The following is an 18,049-nucleotide window of genomic DNA, read 5'->3' as shown; positions in this document are numbered from 1 at the left end:
GTCTCCACGTTTCCTCCTTGTTTCTTCCTTAATGGATTTATTACTTTAGAGCTGGACATGACTCACTGCCTACACGTAAAGAGTAAATATTCGATAATAGTCCTTTTATTTTTCGTCAGATATATAGCAAGCTAATATATTAATAATATCATGAATTCATGAAGCCAAAAGCCTGTGAGTGAGAATTTGGTAGTCAGGTACAACGTCATCTTTTTATCTTCTTTATTGTACCCCATTCTTTAATTTTCAGTAATGAATGGTTGAACCATTCATTTGACTAAAATATCAAGGGTCCGTGTTAACCTGGTGAACTGTCCACGTCAGAGAAGAGGATTGGAAAATGAGTCAGATACTTAAAGAGAGTTAAGACCCATCCACCATAAGGAGCTCGAGTGTCCTAGAATTCTGCTGCATTTATGGTTTACCGTAAGATTGTCTGCCTGTCTCATATAACTGTGAACCTATCATTGGTGAGCTTAGTTACAACCTGACAGAAACATTAATGAAGCATATTTTCATAGACTCAAGGGATCTGGATTCTGGAGCCAAATCCCAACGATTTGGCTTTGGTTATCACTTGGGACTAGGGGAGTTAGTGGAGAAGATGCCCATTCTTTTTGGTGGTACAAGGGGAATGCATAGCTTTTGATAAATTCCACTCTAGCTGTAGCTTGAAATGGGTTATCCATCCACAAATCACAATAGCCAGAATCCGACTCCTGAAAGAAGGGACAAACAAAGGAAAGGTGGGAGTTATAACTACTTAAGAGAAGCACAACTTCGCAAGTTGGCAGTAATTGGTGTTGTCCTGCGTTATCATTCATCATTCATCATTCATCATTGTGGTCGCTCCCTCCTGAATTTATTCAAGATAAACTTTACAATGATTTAATGTAACAATAAAAAAGAAACTCACTATTCTTAAAAAGTATTTATATAATATTTAATACATACAAATATGAAACTAAGGCCATATTTAGGAATGCTTATGTTAAAAATAAGTGTTTATTCGAATAAGCACTTATTTGAATTTGACATAATTTTTTTAAGTGCTTATTTTAAAAAATAAACACTTCTTTTATATCGGGTGTTTTGGTGGTCTTTTTCTCCAATAAGCACTTAAATAAGCAATTGTGACTCTTTTGTCCTTTATTTTCTTTCAAATTTTCAAAATATCCAATCTAAAGTGTGAATAAAAGTATTTTGATAAATGTGCTTTTATAAAAGTACTTTGATAAAAGTGCTCCCGTAAAATACTTCTATAAAAATGCTTTTATAAAAGCGTTTTCATAAAAGTTCTTTTATAAAAGCATTTTCGTAAAAGCGCTTTTATAAAAATACTTCTGTAAAAGTACTTTTATAAAAGCACTTTTGTAAAAGTACTTTCATAAAAATACTTTTGTAAAAGTGCCTTCGTAAATATACTCATAAAAGTACTTTTACAAAAGTTCTTTCATGTAAAAGTACTTTTATAAGTTCTTTTGTAAAAGTATTTTTATAAAAGTGTTTTTGTAAAAGTACTTTTATGAAGTGGCTTTCATGCAAAAGTACTTTTATAAAAGTGTTTTTATAAAAATACTTTTATCAAGTGGATTTCATGTAAAATTACTTTTATAAAAGTGTTTTTATAAAGTATTTTTATAAAAGTGCTTTCATAAAAGTACTTTCGTAAAAATATTTAATTTCATAAAAATACTTTTCAGAAAATTACTTTTATAAAAGTGCCTTTGTAAAATTGTCTTTGTAAAGAGGTATAATTGGTATTCTAAAAATTCAACAGGGACAATTATGGGAGAAAAAAATTGAATAAGTGCTTATTGTATGAGCATTAAAAAAAGTTAGGAATTTGGGCTAAAAAAATAAGCACTTATTTTAGGCTTATTTCCCAAACAGCAATAAGTACTTAATGATGTGGTCCCTGTCCAAATAAACACTCACAAACATGGCCTAAATAGGGTTTGGGTCATCACATCAACCCTAATCCTAACCTTCAACCGGATTCTATTCAACCCAACTTTTGCAGGTTGGTTGGGCTAACCTAACCTGGCCCAATAGCAGCCCCATGTATTTGGCTACAGGAACCAACATTTTGGTATGATCGGTTGACTCACACTAATAAATAATAAATGTTAAAAATAAAAAAATAAAAAGTACATAATTCTAAGTTATCTTACAATGGAATAAATTTGCTACACTATACACCATAAATTATAACAGAAAAATTTTGGCATCCAAACGAGCCTTACACAGCCGTGAAACTTGGACAGCGAATTTTTGGTAAAGGTACCCATTAGAGCATGTATTTAGCGAAATTTTAATCAAAGTAAATATTTCTAAGAAGTAAGAAGTAAGAACCATGCATCCCAAAGATCCGTTTTGGCTGCTATTCTCGGTCCCAACCGCCCGGTTCTATCCGGGTTTGACCAACACACGTCACAAGACTCACAAGTCACAACCACAACAGTTCCTTAGGACAGAAACGACATTTTCAGAAAACCCAGGGGTAGTTTTTAGGGGACACTTTCTGCTTATCATAAAGCTACCAATATTAGTTGATTGTTGATAGGTAGAACTAAATCACTTCCTTAATTTCTTCTTCCCTCTTTTCTCTCTCCTTCCTTCCTCAATTTAGGGTTTGTTATCGTTTTCCCCATCTGCATTCCAATTTCCGCTGCCTTCTTCCGGTAATGTAACTGTAAGCGCTCTCTCTCATTCTATTTATTTTAGTTTCCTTTAAATCATGTTTTTAAGTCAAATATTTATACGGAGCTGGATGTTATCCCTTTCGAACTTGTGTTTCAGTAAATTCTCTATTTCCAGTTACAAGTTTCACCTGATTGATGTTTGGGTTTTAAATTGCTTCCACATAACAAACTTGTATTCAGTCCGGTAGGTTTTTGCGCGACTTTTTAGGTCTTATTGTTGTTATTATCGGGCTCAGTCTTCAATGGTTTATCCTGTTTCACTGTCATTCCCTGGCGCACCTCTTAGGGCTTCGGGTTGCAAGGGTTGTTATGGGATTGAGCCTTGGCAGTAAAATAGTGGCTTCCTTTTATTGTTGTTGTTTGTGCAGATTTACTTGAAAAGACTTCATTTTGTTGTCCATTCGAGTATCATGAGACTATATTAGGCAGACAGACAACCCATTTAAATCCTTCAACTTTATAGTTTAAATTCTATTAGGGATTCTAGAATATGGTATTCTTATGGTGATTCTAGTTTTATTTTGTGCGTTCATCTCTTAGTTGTATAGCTAATAGTAATTCAGTGTATGGTGTTTCCTTATACTAATATTAGATCATTTTGTGAATAACCAAGATGCTGTATTTCATCCATTAATTTGCGGTGGATGTTTTCGAGATTGAGTGATTTTCTTCTGCAAATGCTCTGGTGTTCTTATGGTGATTCTAGTTTTATTTTTTGCGTTCATCTCTTAGTTGTATAGCTATTAGTAATTTAGTGTATGGTGTTTCCTTATACTGATATTAGATCATTTGTGAATAACCAAGATGCTGTATTTCATCCATTAAGTTGTAGTGGATGGTTTTCTAGTTTGAGTGATTTTTTCCTGCAAATGCTATCTTGTCCTACCAAGTGCCCTTTTGGCTAGTCCTGATTTTGCTGCAATACCTGTGTCAATGAACGTGAATTCATATCTATGCCCCACACAAAAAGGAATGAACGGTGGTGCTCCTTTCCTTGGACCTTACTGTTGGTTGTAGTGAACTACCTTTTTGTCAAATAGATTGATTTAGTTTCTCTTGCCTCCTCATATTCTCTTCTAGGTCTAACTGTTATATTAAACTGCCCTTTTGTCATTTAAAATTTTAAGAAGTAAAAGCTGGTTTTGTGGTTCCAAACCACCATGGAGGGACCATTCATTGGGTTAATGCTATGCAAACTTGATTTATCATTTGATTTAGTTTCTCTTGCCTCCTCATATGTAGATGTTATATTGAACTGTCATTTTGTCATTTAAAATTTTAAGAAGTAAAAGCTGCTTTTGTGGTTCTAAACCACCATGGAGGGACCACTTGTTGGGTTAATGCTATCCAAATTTGATTTATCATTTGAGTGGGTGCAGGGCCTAACTAGTTTTTGTCCAGTCATGTGCTTTCTGTATTTGGGTAACATAGGATGCATTGTTTGAATTTCTGGGGATGTTTAAAAGCCATGGGGACAGAGAGGTTTTCACATTTGTCTTGGTTTCAAATGGCCATGATAACTACTAATTTATTAATGCTGTTTGTTGCCAGGTTCTACTTTATGGATTTATGCAACTAACAGGCTCTTCAAGAAGCTTGAACATCCAGTAGAGATTGAGTTTGTTGTTGAAATTTAAAATTCGTTGGTAACATTTGGGGAAATAGATTCTATCAATGAGACCTGGTGTAAGTGTATGCCTGATGAAGAGTTGTTCTATCTGAAATAAAATTTTCTTAAATCATGAGTAAGTTATCCTATGGTGCTTCTCGTCCCAAAGCATTTTCTTAACATTATCATTGACTTCTGAATCTCTAGTACGTGGTGGTTTTGGATCAGTATTTAGAGGCCTGAGCTGGTATTGAGGTGGCCTCAATTGACATGTTACTAAAATATTGCACATGAATGATTATTATTGTGCTCTGAGTTGGTTGTCATCAACTTTTAGAAGCATAAAAACAAGCTTCACAAAACATAGCTAAGACGGGGTCGCTTTGTTGTGTGGCTGCAAGGCCACATGGATCCAATGCAGCCAGTGGAGAATGGTCCATTGGTCCCAATGAACCGTATTGGCAAACTAATACAAGTTTTTCACCACCCTTATCCAGAAGATGGGATCACAGGTTCCAATCTGAAGGTCTTCCATATGGATCAAATAATGCTGTTCAGCTCTATGGGTCTTCTATCTCATCAAACAGTAAAGAAAGCAGAGTGTGGATGAGAAGTGACCAATTCTCTCATCATCATTATTCTGCATCTGATGGTTTTGGATCTTATTTTAGTAGTCCATCAGATAGTTTTCAGACCCAACAGTGGACACCACCGCCAGTGCAAAGAGCCAGTGCTGATGATTATGTAACTGTGACACTGAGAGGTACGTCAAAGTAATGATTCATTTCTTCCGATATTAACTTGTATCTAAAGTTTGAACCCAATCTTTCTGTTCATTGCTCAATAGTGTCTGGCTTCATATGTGAACTGCTTAACATCTGCTATATGGTTTTGTTACAACTTCAAATTCTAATAATTAAGAAATTGTGTTGCTGTAAAGTTAATTTTGTTTTCACATTCCATTATGGATGGACTGGTGGAGATATAAAAGCATGAGTGCAATTACACTAATTAATGCATTTTTTATTCTATTCATGTTTGTTGAGAAAAAAAAAATCTCTTCAACCACTGGTTTTCTATGTTCTATCAATGGCCACTTTGCATTCGAAGCCCTTGAGAAAAGCTATGTGTTATGCTCTACCCCTTGTCTTATCATTAGGATAGCTCCCTCTTTTCAAACTTTTGGATTCATCCATCTTTATTCAATCCAAGATCCCCTTATACCAGAGACCCCAGATCTCCATGCTTGGATATTTTGAACTCATAAGCATGTGAACCAAAGAGGTTATTTTCTCTTTCATGTTTCATCAACTTTAACCTAGGTTGGTCCCTTCTAATTGCAGAGACTGAAGAAATTAATTTCTTTGATGCTTTCAAAAGGTCTGCACTTCCCTGTTAGGATTAGATGCTCAAATTTAGTCTTCTACCTATTCTGGCCTTTTATCCACTAATTATTTTATTTTATTTTTTAGAATCCATTACCTCTACTGGCTTTTCCCACTCTCACATCATGTGCTTAGAATATGGTGAATGTGCTAACTACCACCTTCATTTATTGGATATAAAGAAGCTTTGCTGCCTTTTCTTTGGCTCAGTGAGCATTGATGAGTGGCTCTAGGAGGAAGCTTCAATATTAGAAGCCTTTAAGGCTTGGTTGGTGGGCACTTTTCTATTCCAAGTTGTTGGGTTTTGACCTCTTAGGAAATTTCCTAATTAGTTTCATAGGTATATCACTTTAGAGATTTTTAAGTCCTGAATCATTCTCCTATGTAAAGGTAAGTAAAATTTAGTGACTTTTATGCCCATTTGATATAAATTAATGACTGTTAGTTGAGGTGCATTTTAAGTCTTCACCTTAACTGTTTTGTGTAATGGTGAAATCAAATATATATTTTATCCTAAATGAAATAAGGGAGGCAAAGAAGAATATTGGTTGGAGTACCAAAAGAAATATCAAAGTGTTCACAATTTCCATAGGATAAGTGGATTGGAAAAACTGAAATCTTGTAGTTGATTTTAATGATCAAAGGGAATTTTCTTAATAGTAGTGGGCCGTAGGGCATGGGATAGTTGTTGATTAGATGACTGGCTAACCTATTAAAAACTCTAGTGCTTGATTAGACAAAGTTAAGTGTGAAGTTAGGAGGTGCTGAGGTTAGGTGATTGCTTACGAGTGGCTAGATGATGATCAATACTAATGTTCAAGGTATTGATATGCAAAAATGGCCAGATGCCCTAACTCCCAGGATTTTAGTGTATTGGTGACCTTGAAATTCGATATGATATGCTTGATATGCCCTGTATTGTATTGATACTTTGAAGTTTGAACCTTGTCAAATACCAAGGTTTTAAGTGATTGCATAGTCTGTTTTGGTCATGTAGACCTCTTTATTTTGATTATGGTTTGGAGGTATGGAAGAGGGGAAAGATTAAAACATCAACTGCAGTTGAGACAATGTTGGCAAGGGTTTTGTCCCATTTATTGTTCTTTTGTGAACTAATTGATAAGCGAACACAGATGCGAAGCTGGCTTAGCTGAATAGCAAAGGCTGTAGTGTGGGCTGTGGAACCAATAATGCAACTCCATTACAGCTTTGAACATTAAGCTAATGTCCCATGCACAAATCCCTTAATTGAGACTGATGGAAGACTTTTTTCTTTCTAAAATCTCTCTCTCTCTCTCTCTCTACCTTACCCCTTCTTGTCCCCTCTCTCCTTTACTTTTGCTTCCACCTCTATCCTCCCCTGATCAGACAGCAAGGACCAAACCAACCCCTCTCCTCTCATATACTATCTCAAAACTTGGTTGGAGCCTGGAGGGAGCACCTATGCCTGATTTATGAAGCTCTGGTTTGAATCAACAATAGTACATGAAACTATGGTTAGGGAGTTGAACATGTTTTGCATCATTTTCAATATGTTTTACATGTTATGCCTATGATTTTTAAATTGAGATAATAGGTTTTTTTAAAACACTTATTTTAAATTGAGATAATAGGTTTTTGTATATTTTCTGATTTTTTTGGCATTTTTGCAATTTTGTGACTTGCTTAAAAAAGGCACGTGCCTCGCCTTGCATGTTTCTTAGGTACAAAATGCCCCTTGCATTTTTTTTTGCCTTGTGCTTTTAAAGCACTACATTAGGGGGGTTAAGCATTAACTATTTGAATTAAGATTGAGAGTTTTGCATGCTTGAATGCATTTTTTTTCGATATTTTTTTGCCTTTTTGTGCCTTGCATAAAGGCATGTTCCTCTCCTCGCACCTTGTGGCTCGGGCACAAAATGCCCTTTGTAATTTTTTTACCTTATGCTTTTAAAGCTCATGACCACACAATGAAACTTTGGAAGAGAATAATTGAGAAAAGTGTATGACATGAAACATGTATATCAAAGAACCCAATTTAGGATAATGCCAAGGAGATCAACCATGGAAGCTGACCTTCTTTTGAGACAATTGGTAGAAAAAGTTTAGAGTGGAAAAGAGAGATCTCCATATGGTTTTTATTAATCTAGACGAAGCATATGATAGAGTTTCTAGCAGATAATATGGTGGGTCTTGTAAAAGAAAGGGGGTTCAAAATTGGTATATAGGCTTAATTAAGGGTATGTATGATGATGCAACGACCAATATTTGAATACTTGTGGGAGAGACATCAGATTTCATAGTTTTGATGGGTCTTAACCATGGTTCAACACTTGGCCTTTATTTATATCAGTGATTTAAAAAGTGCACCTAGGCGCGTAGACGAGGTGCATTTTAGGGTATGTGCCTTGCCTAGGTCCTAGGTGCAACACATTCAAAAGGTGTGTGCTTGGTGCGCCTTGTGCTTTAGCCCATAATTGCTAATGTTGCTCATTCATTCATCCTAATAAAAGATAATTTTAAAAGACACAAAGTTATAAAACCTTTTTTATAGGGATTAAGAAATAGGACCCTGATATGGACTTGTTTGGGCTTGCCTTGAGGGGCTTGGTACAAAGATGGCTTGTAGAATCAGGAATGCAATAATGTTTAACATTACATTAGCTATTTGAAGTAATGCAATTGGGAAAAAATAAAGGGATCAAGAGTTTACTAGCTTGAATATGTTTTTTATGTTATGCTTGGTTTTATTTTTAAAATTTCATTTTAAATATGTTTTAGATGTTATATTTGTTTTTTTTTTAATTTGAGGTAATAGTTTTGTTACATATAGTTTAAAGTTTAAGTTTATATTTTTAGTTAATATTGTGTTTAATAATTTTAATATTTTGCATTTTGGCTTTTTTTGATGTTTTGAAAATTTTAGCATTTTTTGTATTTTTGCACCTTGTTTCATAAAAGGCGTGTGCCTTGCCTTGCACCTTGTGCCTCAGGTGCAAAATGGCCCTTGTGCTTTTAAAACACTGATTTGTATGAAATAATCATGGATGAAATGACTAAACATATACATGAGGAAGCCCTAAGTTGTTTGCTGACATTGTTTTAATTGATGAAACTAGTAAATGATTAAATGCGAAATTAAGTTTATGTGCAAATTCCTTCAGAGGCAAGATGCTTTAAAGTAGGTAGGACTAAAACAGAATATATGACATGTGAATTTAATGAAAATGGAAGTGCAAATCAGGGTACACTTAGGATTGGAGACCAAGAGATAACTCAATATGGCCTTTTTCAGTACCTTGGTTTGATAATTCATATAAGGGAGAGATTGAGGTGGATGTCACCCATAATATTAGAGCAGGATGATCAAAATGGAGGGGCGCATCTAGAGTATTATTTGATAGGCGAATACCACATAGATTAAAAAGGAAAATTATATAAAACAGTTGTAAGGCTAGCTGTGTTGTATGTATTAGAGTGTTGGCAATCAAGAAACATGTCTAGAATGAATGTGGCAGAAATGTATGCTGCGATGGATGAGTGGAAAAACTAGAAAGGATAGGAATAGAAATGAAGTCATTCATAGGAACTTAGGAGTGGCTCCAATAGGTGATAAAATGAGAGAAGGTAGGTAGACCATGATGGTTTGGTCATGTGCATAGAAGACCATCAACAGCACATGCAATAAGTGATTTGTTGCAATTTGAAGGGGCTAGAAGGGCAAGGGGTGGTAGACTGAAAAGGACATGGATAGAATAGTAAGAAATATTTTAAGTGCCAATAATTTAACAATGGAAATGGTGTTAACAGGATAGACTAATGAAATAGGATTCATGTAGTCAACCCATACAGTTGGGATGATGAATGCACGTATCATGTATGTGCCAAGAAATTTTCTACCATTTCTCTTGGTATTGTCTGTTGTGTATTTCTTCTTATTTATGGTTCCAACAATGCTGTATTACTCCTGTTGTTACTGATAATTTGTTCTTTTTCTTTTTCCAGAGCCAACATCAGGGCCCTTAACTTTTACACCGTTAATGGAGGTACTCATTGTTGCATTCAATGTTCATTTTTCTTAATAGTGTGTTAAAAACCTAAACTCCTTTGGGGTTTTTTACTTCGCAGGGATCTTCAGCTATCCCGTACAGTGCAGGATCCACTTCATCCCGTTCAGATGGTAGTGAATATGAGCCCATTACCAAGACACATGCTTCTTCACATCGTCGCTATTCTTTCATGTCCAAGCCTGTTCACCCTCTATCTTTTCCGACCTTAACTCTGGGTAGGGAAGCTGATGGAGCCATTGCCCCTGGAAACTGTGTTAATCAGCCAACTGTCCATGAGAACATGTCTCATCATTCTGATCTGAAATATGCTCAAAATCTTGCAGAGCTTCATTCTGCTTCTGGCTTTCCTGAATTTGGTGCTACTACTCCCCAAAGAGAAGCACTTCAATGGAGCAGTGCTAGCAGCAGCATTGATTTCACTGATGCTTCTGAGCAGTTGGATTCTGAATGTTTTGCACCTTCATGCAATCCACAGGAAGGATTCAAATGCGGATTGTGTGACAGGTTCCTGTCTCAGAGATCACCTTGGAGTTCTCGCAGGATTGTCAGAAGCGGGGACATGCCGGTTGCTGGAGTTCTTTCATGTCGTCATGTTTTTCATGCTGAGTGCTTGGAGCAGACAACCCCGAAGACACAGAAACATGACCCTCCTTGCCCACTTTGTGCAAGATTAGAGGAGAATGTACCCGAGCAGCGGTTGGTTTCCAGGCTAAAGAATGGGCTTCCAAGGCTTAGGCCCTTTTGTGAGGATGGCCCATCAAGATCTTGGGGCTGTGGACAGGTAGGGGATTGTGTTGAGGGTGCACTGCATGGACCCCCTCGCAATGCTATGTTGCTGCTGAACCGGAGCCGCCTAAAGAAGCACCTCTCCATGAAGGGCAGTTCAAGCAAGGAGATCCCAGAAAAGTTGAAGAAAAGTGGGTCTTATGTGTTGAGCAACTCCGTTGATCAGGGAGCAGTTGGGTGCTCAAGAACTGCAGGCCTTACACTGAAGAGATGGTGAATCTATTGACTATGATATGGATATAGGTAAAGAGAGGATCATGCAATTGCTTCATAGGGGGTTTGCATTGTCCTTTTTTCTTTTCATGGGCTCTCGGATTGTGACAAATATTGAGCTTAAAGTAATTAATATATGATATAGTTAAAAGCAGCATTAGCAATTATCGTTGTACAGATTCAATGCATGAAGGCTTGGTGGAACTGAAGGGGCATGCAGTTATTTGTTTCTTTTTCTTCCTTTTTAAGCTGAATCATGATTTTTCACGTGATGTTTTCCTATTCATTTTCTCTTGTGGTATTTTGTTAGTTGCGGCAGTTTTTTTTTATAATAAATTTCGGGTTGGGTAACCAATATATTTACTAAGGCTCTATTTGGAAGGAGTACAAATACAAATGTATAGAGCGCAAAGCCTTGTATTTTGTATTATTTTGTATATATTTGTATTGTACATATTTGTATTTATACTCCCTTCCAAACTGAGCCTCATTGACTCTATTTTCATAACAGAATAGAGTGATACATATTGGCTTGATAAACATAAATAATCTATGCTGAATAAATTTCTATTTTTTTGTATAGATATTGCTAGGTAGATCTTTCCATTTTTTTGGTATTGACAATTTGACAATACGGGATAGGATTTCCTGCAACCAAAAACTCTACACTGAAAGCATGGGAATTCAGCGGCAATCGGTGGTGGTTATATATACATGTTTTTTTTCAATGTACAACTGGATGTGATGTGCATAAAATTTTTGCTTACAGGAAATCCGGGTTCACACATTACAGAATCGGTGGTGGGTCAGATCACAGTGCCCGTGAGACCCGCTGGCCATAATCCCATATGGTGCATGAGTGGGCTATATGCTGGGTTGGTCGAGTCTGGTGCAAAACTTAAACGGATTGGGATAGTTGGGTCTTGTTCCATTTGACTAATTATAATGACAGTTATAATTATCTATGTTAATAACAATTTAAAACTTGATAAAATAGTAAATAGTTTATATGTTAATAAATCAAGTATTTTTAATAAAAAATATCTTAATATATTATCTATCAAATATATCCTTTTAGGCAGAATATAATAAAAGTCACAAAAAAAAAAAAAACTGGGAAACCTTTTATATATTATTAACTCAACAATCGGTTTGGTTTGGGTCTTAATTGATTTGGAAAAATCAAAACCAAAACCCCATATATATATAGCCCTATGGGTGGATGGGAGAAATCATTTAATCATTTAGCAGTGAACAATATAAAGTTAAAAAAAATGCTCCCCTCTTTCTCTGGGGAATGAGCAAAAGAAAGTGATGAGAATGGAATCTGCAGCCAAATGTAGATTTTCTTTGTTTGTCTGTCTTCAGCCGGTCAATATTTCGGTTACAGACCGAAAGGGAGGGGAGTTAGAAAAATAGTTGTGCAATCGGATCGTCTTCAATCTCAGGGCTCTCAAGCATTTGATATATCGAAAGACTATTTTCTTCAGTTCAGTCGTGAATCGTGTTTTAGAGTTAAAAGTTCAGTTATTCTTGCAGGCAACAAAGCAGCTCATCTCGTGGCTGTTCATGGTTTCTCCGCAAGTGCAGAATTACTTTATAATCCTCGTATTTGGATTTTGGATTGAATTTCTAATGTTTTAAATTTGGATGCTGTTACTTGTTAGGGGTTGTGCTGTTGATTGTATTTTTATGACTCTTTTTTGGTTTAATAAAGTTCTGCTTATTTACCAAAAATTGAAAGGTTGTTATTTTCAAACTAATTTGTTGACTTATTATCACTTCACATCAGACAAGATCTAACAACATTTTTATTTTTATTTCCAATATGTCTTTGTACAATTTATTCATACTTTATTATTAGTAGCATATTCTTGTTATACTTTATTAATATTTTATAAATAAAATACAACAACAAAAACACTTGTAGTAATGATGGTGATGATTGTAATATAAAATATTAATAAAATAATAACATAACAATAAAATATTTATGGAAATTCAAAAATAATATTAAAATAGTAACATAACAATATAAAATAGTAATATTATTTTATTAATTCTTATTATTATGTTATTACTATTTCATTATTTTGCTTAGTTAATACTGTTGTTTTTTATTAATATTTTAGTATTATTTTGTCTTATAAATATCCATTCTTAGATTCAATAGTGGGGACAAAATTGTATATTATCCATTTTCAGAATTTAACATTTAATTTTAGAATAACATTCTTTGCATTAAGATATCAGATCCACCAGAGATCATAAATTTTCACAGTACTTTCTTTTAGGATTCATGTTAGAGTGCAAAAATAAATATTTGCAACACATTAAATCTTGATTTCAGTTGATCACGTTTAAAACTTTACATGGTCTATTTCATTGGTTCATGTTTCACAAGGTGTACTTGTTAAAGACTTCAACAGCATTAAAGATGCCAATTATGTCGTGCTACTTTTATTACTGTTTTACTTTTTGCTTCATGATGTTTATGCTATAGATTTTGCCTTATTTCAAAGCTTTTTGCTTTTCAGATTTTAATATACTTCAACCCAAAGCATGAAACCTAAGTTATAGACTTTTTTTTTTTTTTTTTGGGTAAGAAACCTAAGTTATAAACTATGTCTATATTTTGGGGGTATTGACATTTAGCCCCTAAACTTTCATTTATGATAATGAACTTTTGAGATTCTAACACTTTACTTTCCCTCTAGTAATGAGTTTTAGGGTAAAGATAAAATTATGAAAATGTCCATCGAGGTTTTGTTTTCTTTTGTATTTTTCTCCTTATGTACTTTTCTATTTTTCTTTGTTGACATTTTTCTGTATTTTGTTTTATTTTCTCCTTTTTTTTATTTTGTTGTATTTCATGTCAAATTTGCAATTTCCTTCTTTTCTTTTTCTTTTATTTTATTATATTTGAGTATTTTATCAACACTTATAAAATAATATAAAGGAAATTTGGAGTTCTAAAAATGTTTAAACATGCAAGTGATAGGAATCTAGATCTACCGACTAAAAAATGTAATGCATTAAACTCTATAGCTTCCCGTGGAGAACATCTCTTGCACCATTTGTTGTCATTCATGGGGAGATGTTTCTAGTGTAGACTATGGTATCTTATGCATACTTTGTACCTAATGTTTACTTAAATTAAAAGTCACATGAGAATTTTATTCTTAGATATAGGTTTTCTTGCCTTTTTCTTCCTTTTCCTACATTTTTCTTTCAAATAGAACACAACATAGGGATGAAAGTAAAAGGCAAGAGGTTAATTGCTTAAGTATCTAAGCCTATTGAAAGGGATTTTGGAGCAGGATCATCTGTATGCCCATTTATCTTTGGGTGATAGTTGAGATTTTTTGCCAACAAAACATGTTCCAACCCTCTACCAACTTGATCTAATACCGCATAGTCTCAACCATGAGACTAGGACCCACCATAAAAGTGGGACCTTCCATGTATGAGATGTCATAGTTTTTGAATCGTCGTTGACCTGGATGGTCGGACTATTTAGCCCAAGAACCATCCAAGCAACCAGTTTCATTTTTACCCCAAACATGGTCCTTGGCCAAAATCTATTAAATTGGTCAACGACCCGTTGACCTGGGCAATCGAACGGTCAATCCGTTTGATCCATTCAATGGTTTTTGTCCATTTTTTATTTTAATTTTTTTTTGTTAGAACAGACCATCTATTCAAACCAGGCAGTCAAACCGTCAACCCAAAAACCCATGGCCAAAACGATTCTGGTTTCAGGTATTTTTTAAAACATTGTGAGATGTACAGTGTGAGATCATGTTGGTAGAGGATTGGAATGTATTTCGTTGGTAGGTGATCCAAACTTGGGCAATACGTGGTTATGAGCATTAAGCATGTGACGTCGATCTAGACTACCCTAGTCAAAATGTCAAATGGTAATCTCGTAAGTCGTGATTGTGGGTGGATGATAGTGGTGGCTAAGGCATTTGTTGCCCATTTCCTGCCAGTTAAGCCTATTGGATGGTGGAGAAGACATCGTGTGTCTCCACTGTGATTTACGGACCCTTATAGTCTGTTTGGTTTGTGCGACTGGAATGGGAAAATAAGAATATTCTACAAAGATTCCTATTTTCTCAAGTTTGATTTTGGACGAAATGGTGAGAAGCGACAAGAATATACTTAATTTTTGGGATGCGGGGTCTCACCAAATAGGTACAACCCCACTGAGAAAGGAAACAAGCATCATCTTCTTCTCAGACGCCGTCCAACCATTTACTCATCGGCGACACCATTCTCCGGTGACCTTCTTCTAAGACGTCGTCTTCTTCTTCTTTTTAGTTTACTCAGTCTAGGTGGGTTGCTATTGTTTAAAAATCTGCTCGATCTTTTAGAGCAATTCCATACGCTATCTTCTTCTTCTTCTCAGACATCATCTTCTTCTGCTCGATTTTTGTGTTCTAAAAGCAGTAGCCTTCTTCAGTATGTAACTGTTTTGTTTCATTTCTGGACAAAAAGAGAACCACAGGTCTGCTCTGATCAAGTGATGCAAAGAAGAACACAACAACATCTGATAGTATCTTTTCTTGGTTAAGTTCTGGTTGGGAGCAAGAATGTATGGTGGAGGAGATTGCCAGGTTCTGTCATTGATGAGAGGAAACGTAGTCTCCTCAGACCCACTCTTCTCGTCGCCAATCCGAAACTCTAATCTCAATTTCAGGTCAAACCTCCATTTCCATCCTTTCTTTTCCATCATTCCGGTAACTTTCCCTATTTGCTCAAGCAAAATCAATCAAGTCCCTCTCCATGATTTCATTCTATGCTAAAATGCGCTAGCTAGAAGGCTAACTGGGTACATTTTGCTTTGTTGCAGAAAGAAGTTGGGGTGGTTAGAGGGAAGGAGGAGGAGATGGAGAGAAGCGGGTCTGGTAGTGGGCATGTAGAAGGCGTGTCTGGTAGTGGTCTCAGCAACCAAACACAGTTGACAAAATTAAGAAAATAAAATTTTCTCTTATCTTCTCTTCCATCCTTTCTCGGCAACCAAACAGACCATTAGATTGGTAAAAGCAAAAAAAATGAATTGATGAGGCAGTGGTACTCACTACTGCCTAGTCTCGACAACCTTAAAATGAAAGCTGTCCAGACTTGGGAAAAGTTTACATCATGAAATTAGGACCCTATGGTCCGGTTTCAGTGTTTCATCAAGACTTCCCGGATTCTGTCTAGGAGTTTTGCACGAGCTTCTTTTAGGGCATTCTATAATATAAATGTTTTTGTTTTCATTTATTTTTAGAATTGTCATATCAGTGAAAAAGTAAAATTATGTATTAAAAAAAGCAAAATCATCTACTTCAAATGTTAATAAGATTCATATTAATTTTTTTTATTCAGTTTCCATACTTTCAATGGTATATGGGTCCCATTCTTTTAGATGAAATAGGTCGTCAGTTACAAAGTAAAACCTAATTTAATTTTCTTCAAAAAGAATTCTAAATTAGATTAATTTCAAACTAAATAATACTCATAGCTGTTCGTCCTGTATTCAGCACGGTGATCATTACCTAACATATATATAATGCATTTGCATATAGCAGTATCTCTAAGACAAAACTATTTATAATTTATGAGCAGTTTCTGAAACGGTTATAACTTATAGTGGGTAATTTCTGAACAGTTATGAGTAGGCAATTTCTGAAGTGAGAGTGAAGGACATATATAACCCATTTATGCCTGCTGTGTGCTTAGACAATAAGGGTAAAAAACATCCAATAAAAATTCTAGAAAAAAGGGGAATTCGTTCTTATCTATCTATCTGTCTGTCTATCTATATTTCAAGTCTTAAGACTAAAGGGTTTCTATTAAGACAAGTGATTGCCTTTTTAGAAAGAAGTTTTAAATACATCGTTACCTTCTCTCTCAAAGAAAATAGGAGTAGTTTCTCTTCATTCCCTAAAAAAGTTTTCATTTCAAATTAGGTACAACTTGGACAAGATTGGTTTTGGTTTTAGCTTTTGTCAAAGTTTGAATAGGACAAGCCCAAGGCTTGAATATGAAGCAATATACATATGCTAAATTGAGCCAATTTGAAATTTTGAATTACACTCCCTACAATTGATTCCACATGACCAACCTTTTAATTTAATTTCCCAATTCATATCACCATAAAGATTTTCAATTTATTAATTAATGCATATTGCTTGGTACTTAGCACGGGTGGTCATTTGCTGCTAATCAAGTCGTTTTTGTTCATGACATACAATTCTCAAATCTAAGTTTAATTTATTTTATTAATAATATTATAGTATTCTGACCGTTTTATTAATAATTTTATACAATGCTTGTACAGATTTCTCTTTCTTTCCCTACCTTCTTTTAAACCAAACAAAGTCTAATGGTGTTCATATCAAATCCCATCAAGTCCAATTCCAATGGATAAGATTAAATTTGAATTCAAATATTGATAAATCAAAATTACAACTAGTATACCGATTTTTCATTGCAGTCCTAAAGAGAGTACCATCCTTGGACTTAGAAAAAGGATCTTCATAATGATTTTCGAATTTGAAGCAAAAGAATCGCTAGGGTAAATGAGAATGAGATGAATCCTCACCAATGCAAGGTTCAAAGTATCGATATGTATTAGGCTGTATCGGTCAATAAGTATCATATCATGGGCTTCCTGATACACCCCTACGGGGAGTGTTTTGGGGTATTGACCATTTTAGAGGGTGGACAGACCTTAAACTGACCCCTTTGAATCAAATCTGAAAAAAAACTAAAAAAATAAAAAAAGCTATTGATACTGTCTGATATGCCACTATTGACGTATTGATCATATCGATATTTTGAACCTTGCACCCACATTTGGTCATCTACCAAGTTAAAGAAAGAAAAAAAAAGATAAATTTCTTAAAAATACCTTTATGGTTTAGAAACTTGACTAACCTTATCCATACTGTTTACATGTTGTCTTATAGTGCCTTTAAGGTTTTTTTGATAATTGTCTAAAACTCCGTGATCTTAATTTTCTATCACTCTGTTTAGATGTGACATCACGTGATTGATATATTTTTTAAATTTTTAAAAATATATTTAATTGATGTTATTTAATTGTATCCATTTAATCTTTGATAAGGTTGGCAAGATGTATCTAATGAATCAGTATCTTTGAAAAACCAGATTTGACTGAGATGGACGACGATTGGTAAAGACACGACAACGTGCCATTCCGAGAAGACCCTTTGGAGCAATCGCCTCTAGACTTATGCAACGCGCAGCCGCTGTTGCAGTGGTAAGCGATTTCCAAGCTTCAGTCAGCCA

The 18,049-nt window shown here is 35.0% G+C and overlaps 1 protein-coding gene across 3 annotated transcripts; it reads left to right on the top strand.

Moving 5' to 3' along the window:
* The first annotated feature begins 2,552 nt into the window (after positions 1–2,552).
* LOC148863175 (uncharacterized) lies at positions 2,553–11,033 on the top strand. 3 transcript variants are annotated; one of them, XM_088981316.1, is made up of 5 exons: positions 2,559–2,695; positions 4,257–5,077; positions 9,684–9,724; positions 9,807–9,963; positions 10,072–11,033. In XM_088981316.1, exons 2-5 carry the CDS (start codon positions 4,921–4,923, stop codon positions 10,749–10,751), a joined length of 1,035 nt encoding a protein of 344 aa, XP_088837442.1. In that variant the 5' UTR covers positions 2,559–2,695; positions 4,257–4,920; the 3' UTR covers positions 10,752–11,033. The 3 variants fall into 3 exon arrangements, with proteins under 3 accessions (XP_088837440.1, XP_088837442.1, XP_088837441.1); XM_088981314.1 differs by having other exon boundaries at positions 2,553–2,695; positions 9,807–11,033; XM_088981315.1 differs by having other exon boundaries at positions 2,565–2,684; positions 9,807–11,033.
* Positions 11,034–18,049: the final 7,016 nt, after the last annotated feature.

The sequence above is a fragment of the Nelumbo lutea genome, chromosome 3, assembly GCF_056320005.1.
Source record: "Nelumbo lutea isolate HS-2025 chromosome 3, American lotus-T2T, whole genome shotgun sequence".
NCBI classification, from domain to species: Eukaryota; Viridiplantae; Streptophyta; class Magnoliopsida; order Proteales; family Nelumbonaceae; genus Nelumbo; species Nelumbo lutea.
This window is presented reverse-complemented; position numbering and strand designations above follow the sequence as displayed.

Coding starts and splice junctions, on each gene's coding strand:
- LOC148863175 (XM_088981314.1), top strand. CDS start 4,921: ATGAGAAGTGACCAATTCTCTCATCATCATTATTCTGCATCTGATGGT. Junction 5,078..9,683: donor TGTAACTGTGACACTGAGAG/GTACGTCAAAGT, acceptor TTCTTTTTCCAG/AGCCAACATCAGGGCCCTTA. Junction 9,725..9,806: donor CTTTTACACCGTTAATGGAG/GTACTCATTGTT, acceptor TTTACTTCGCAG/GGATCTTCAGCTATCCCGTA.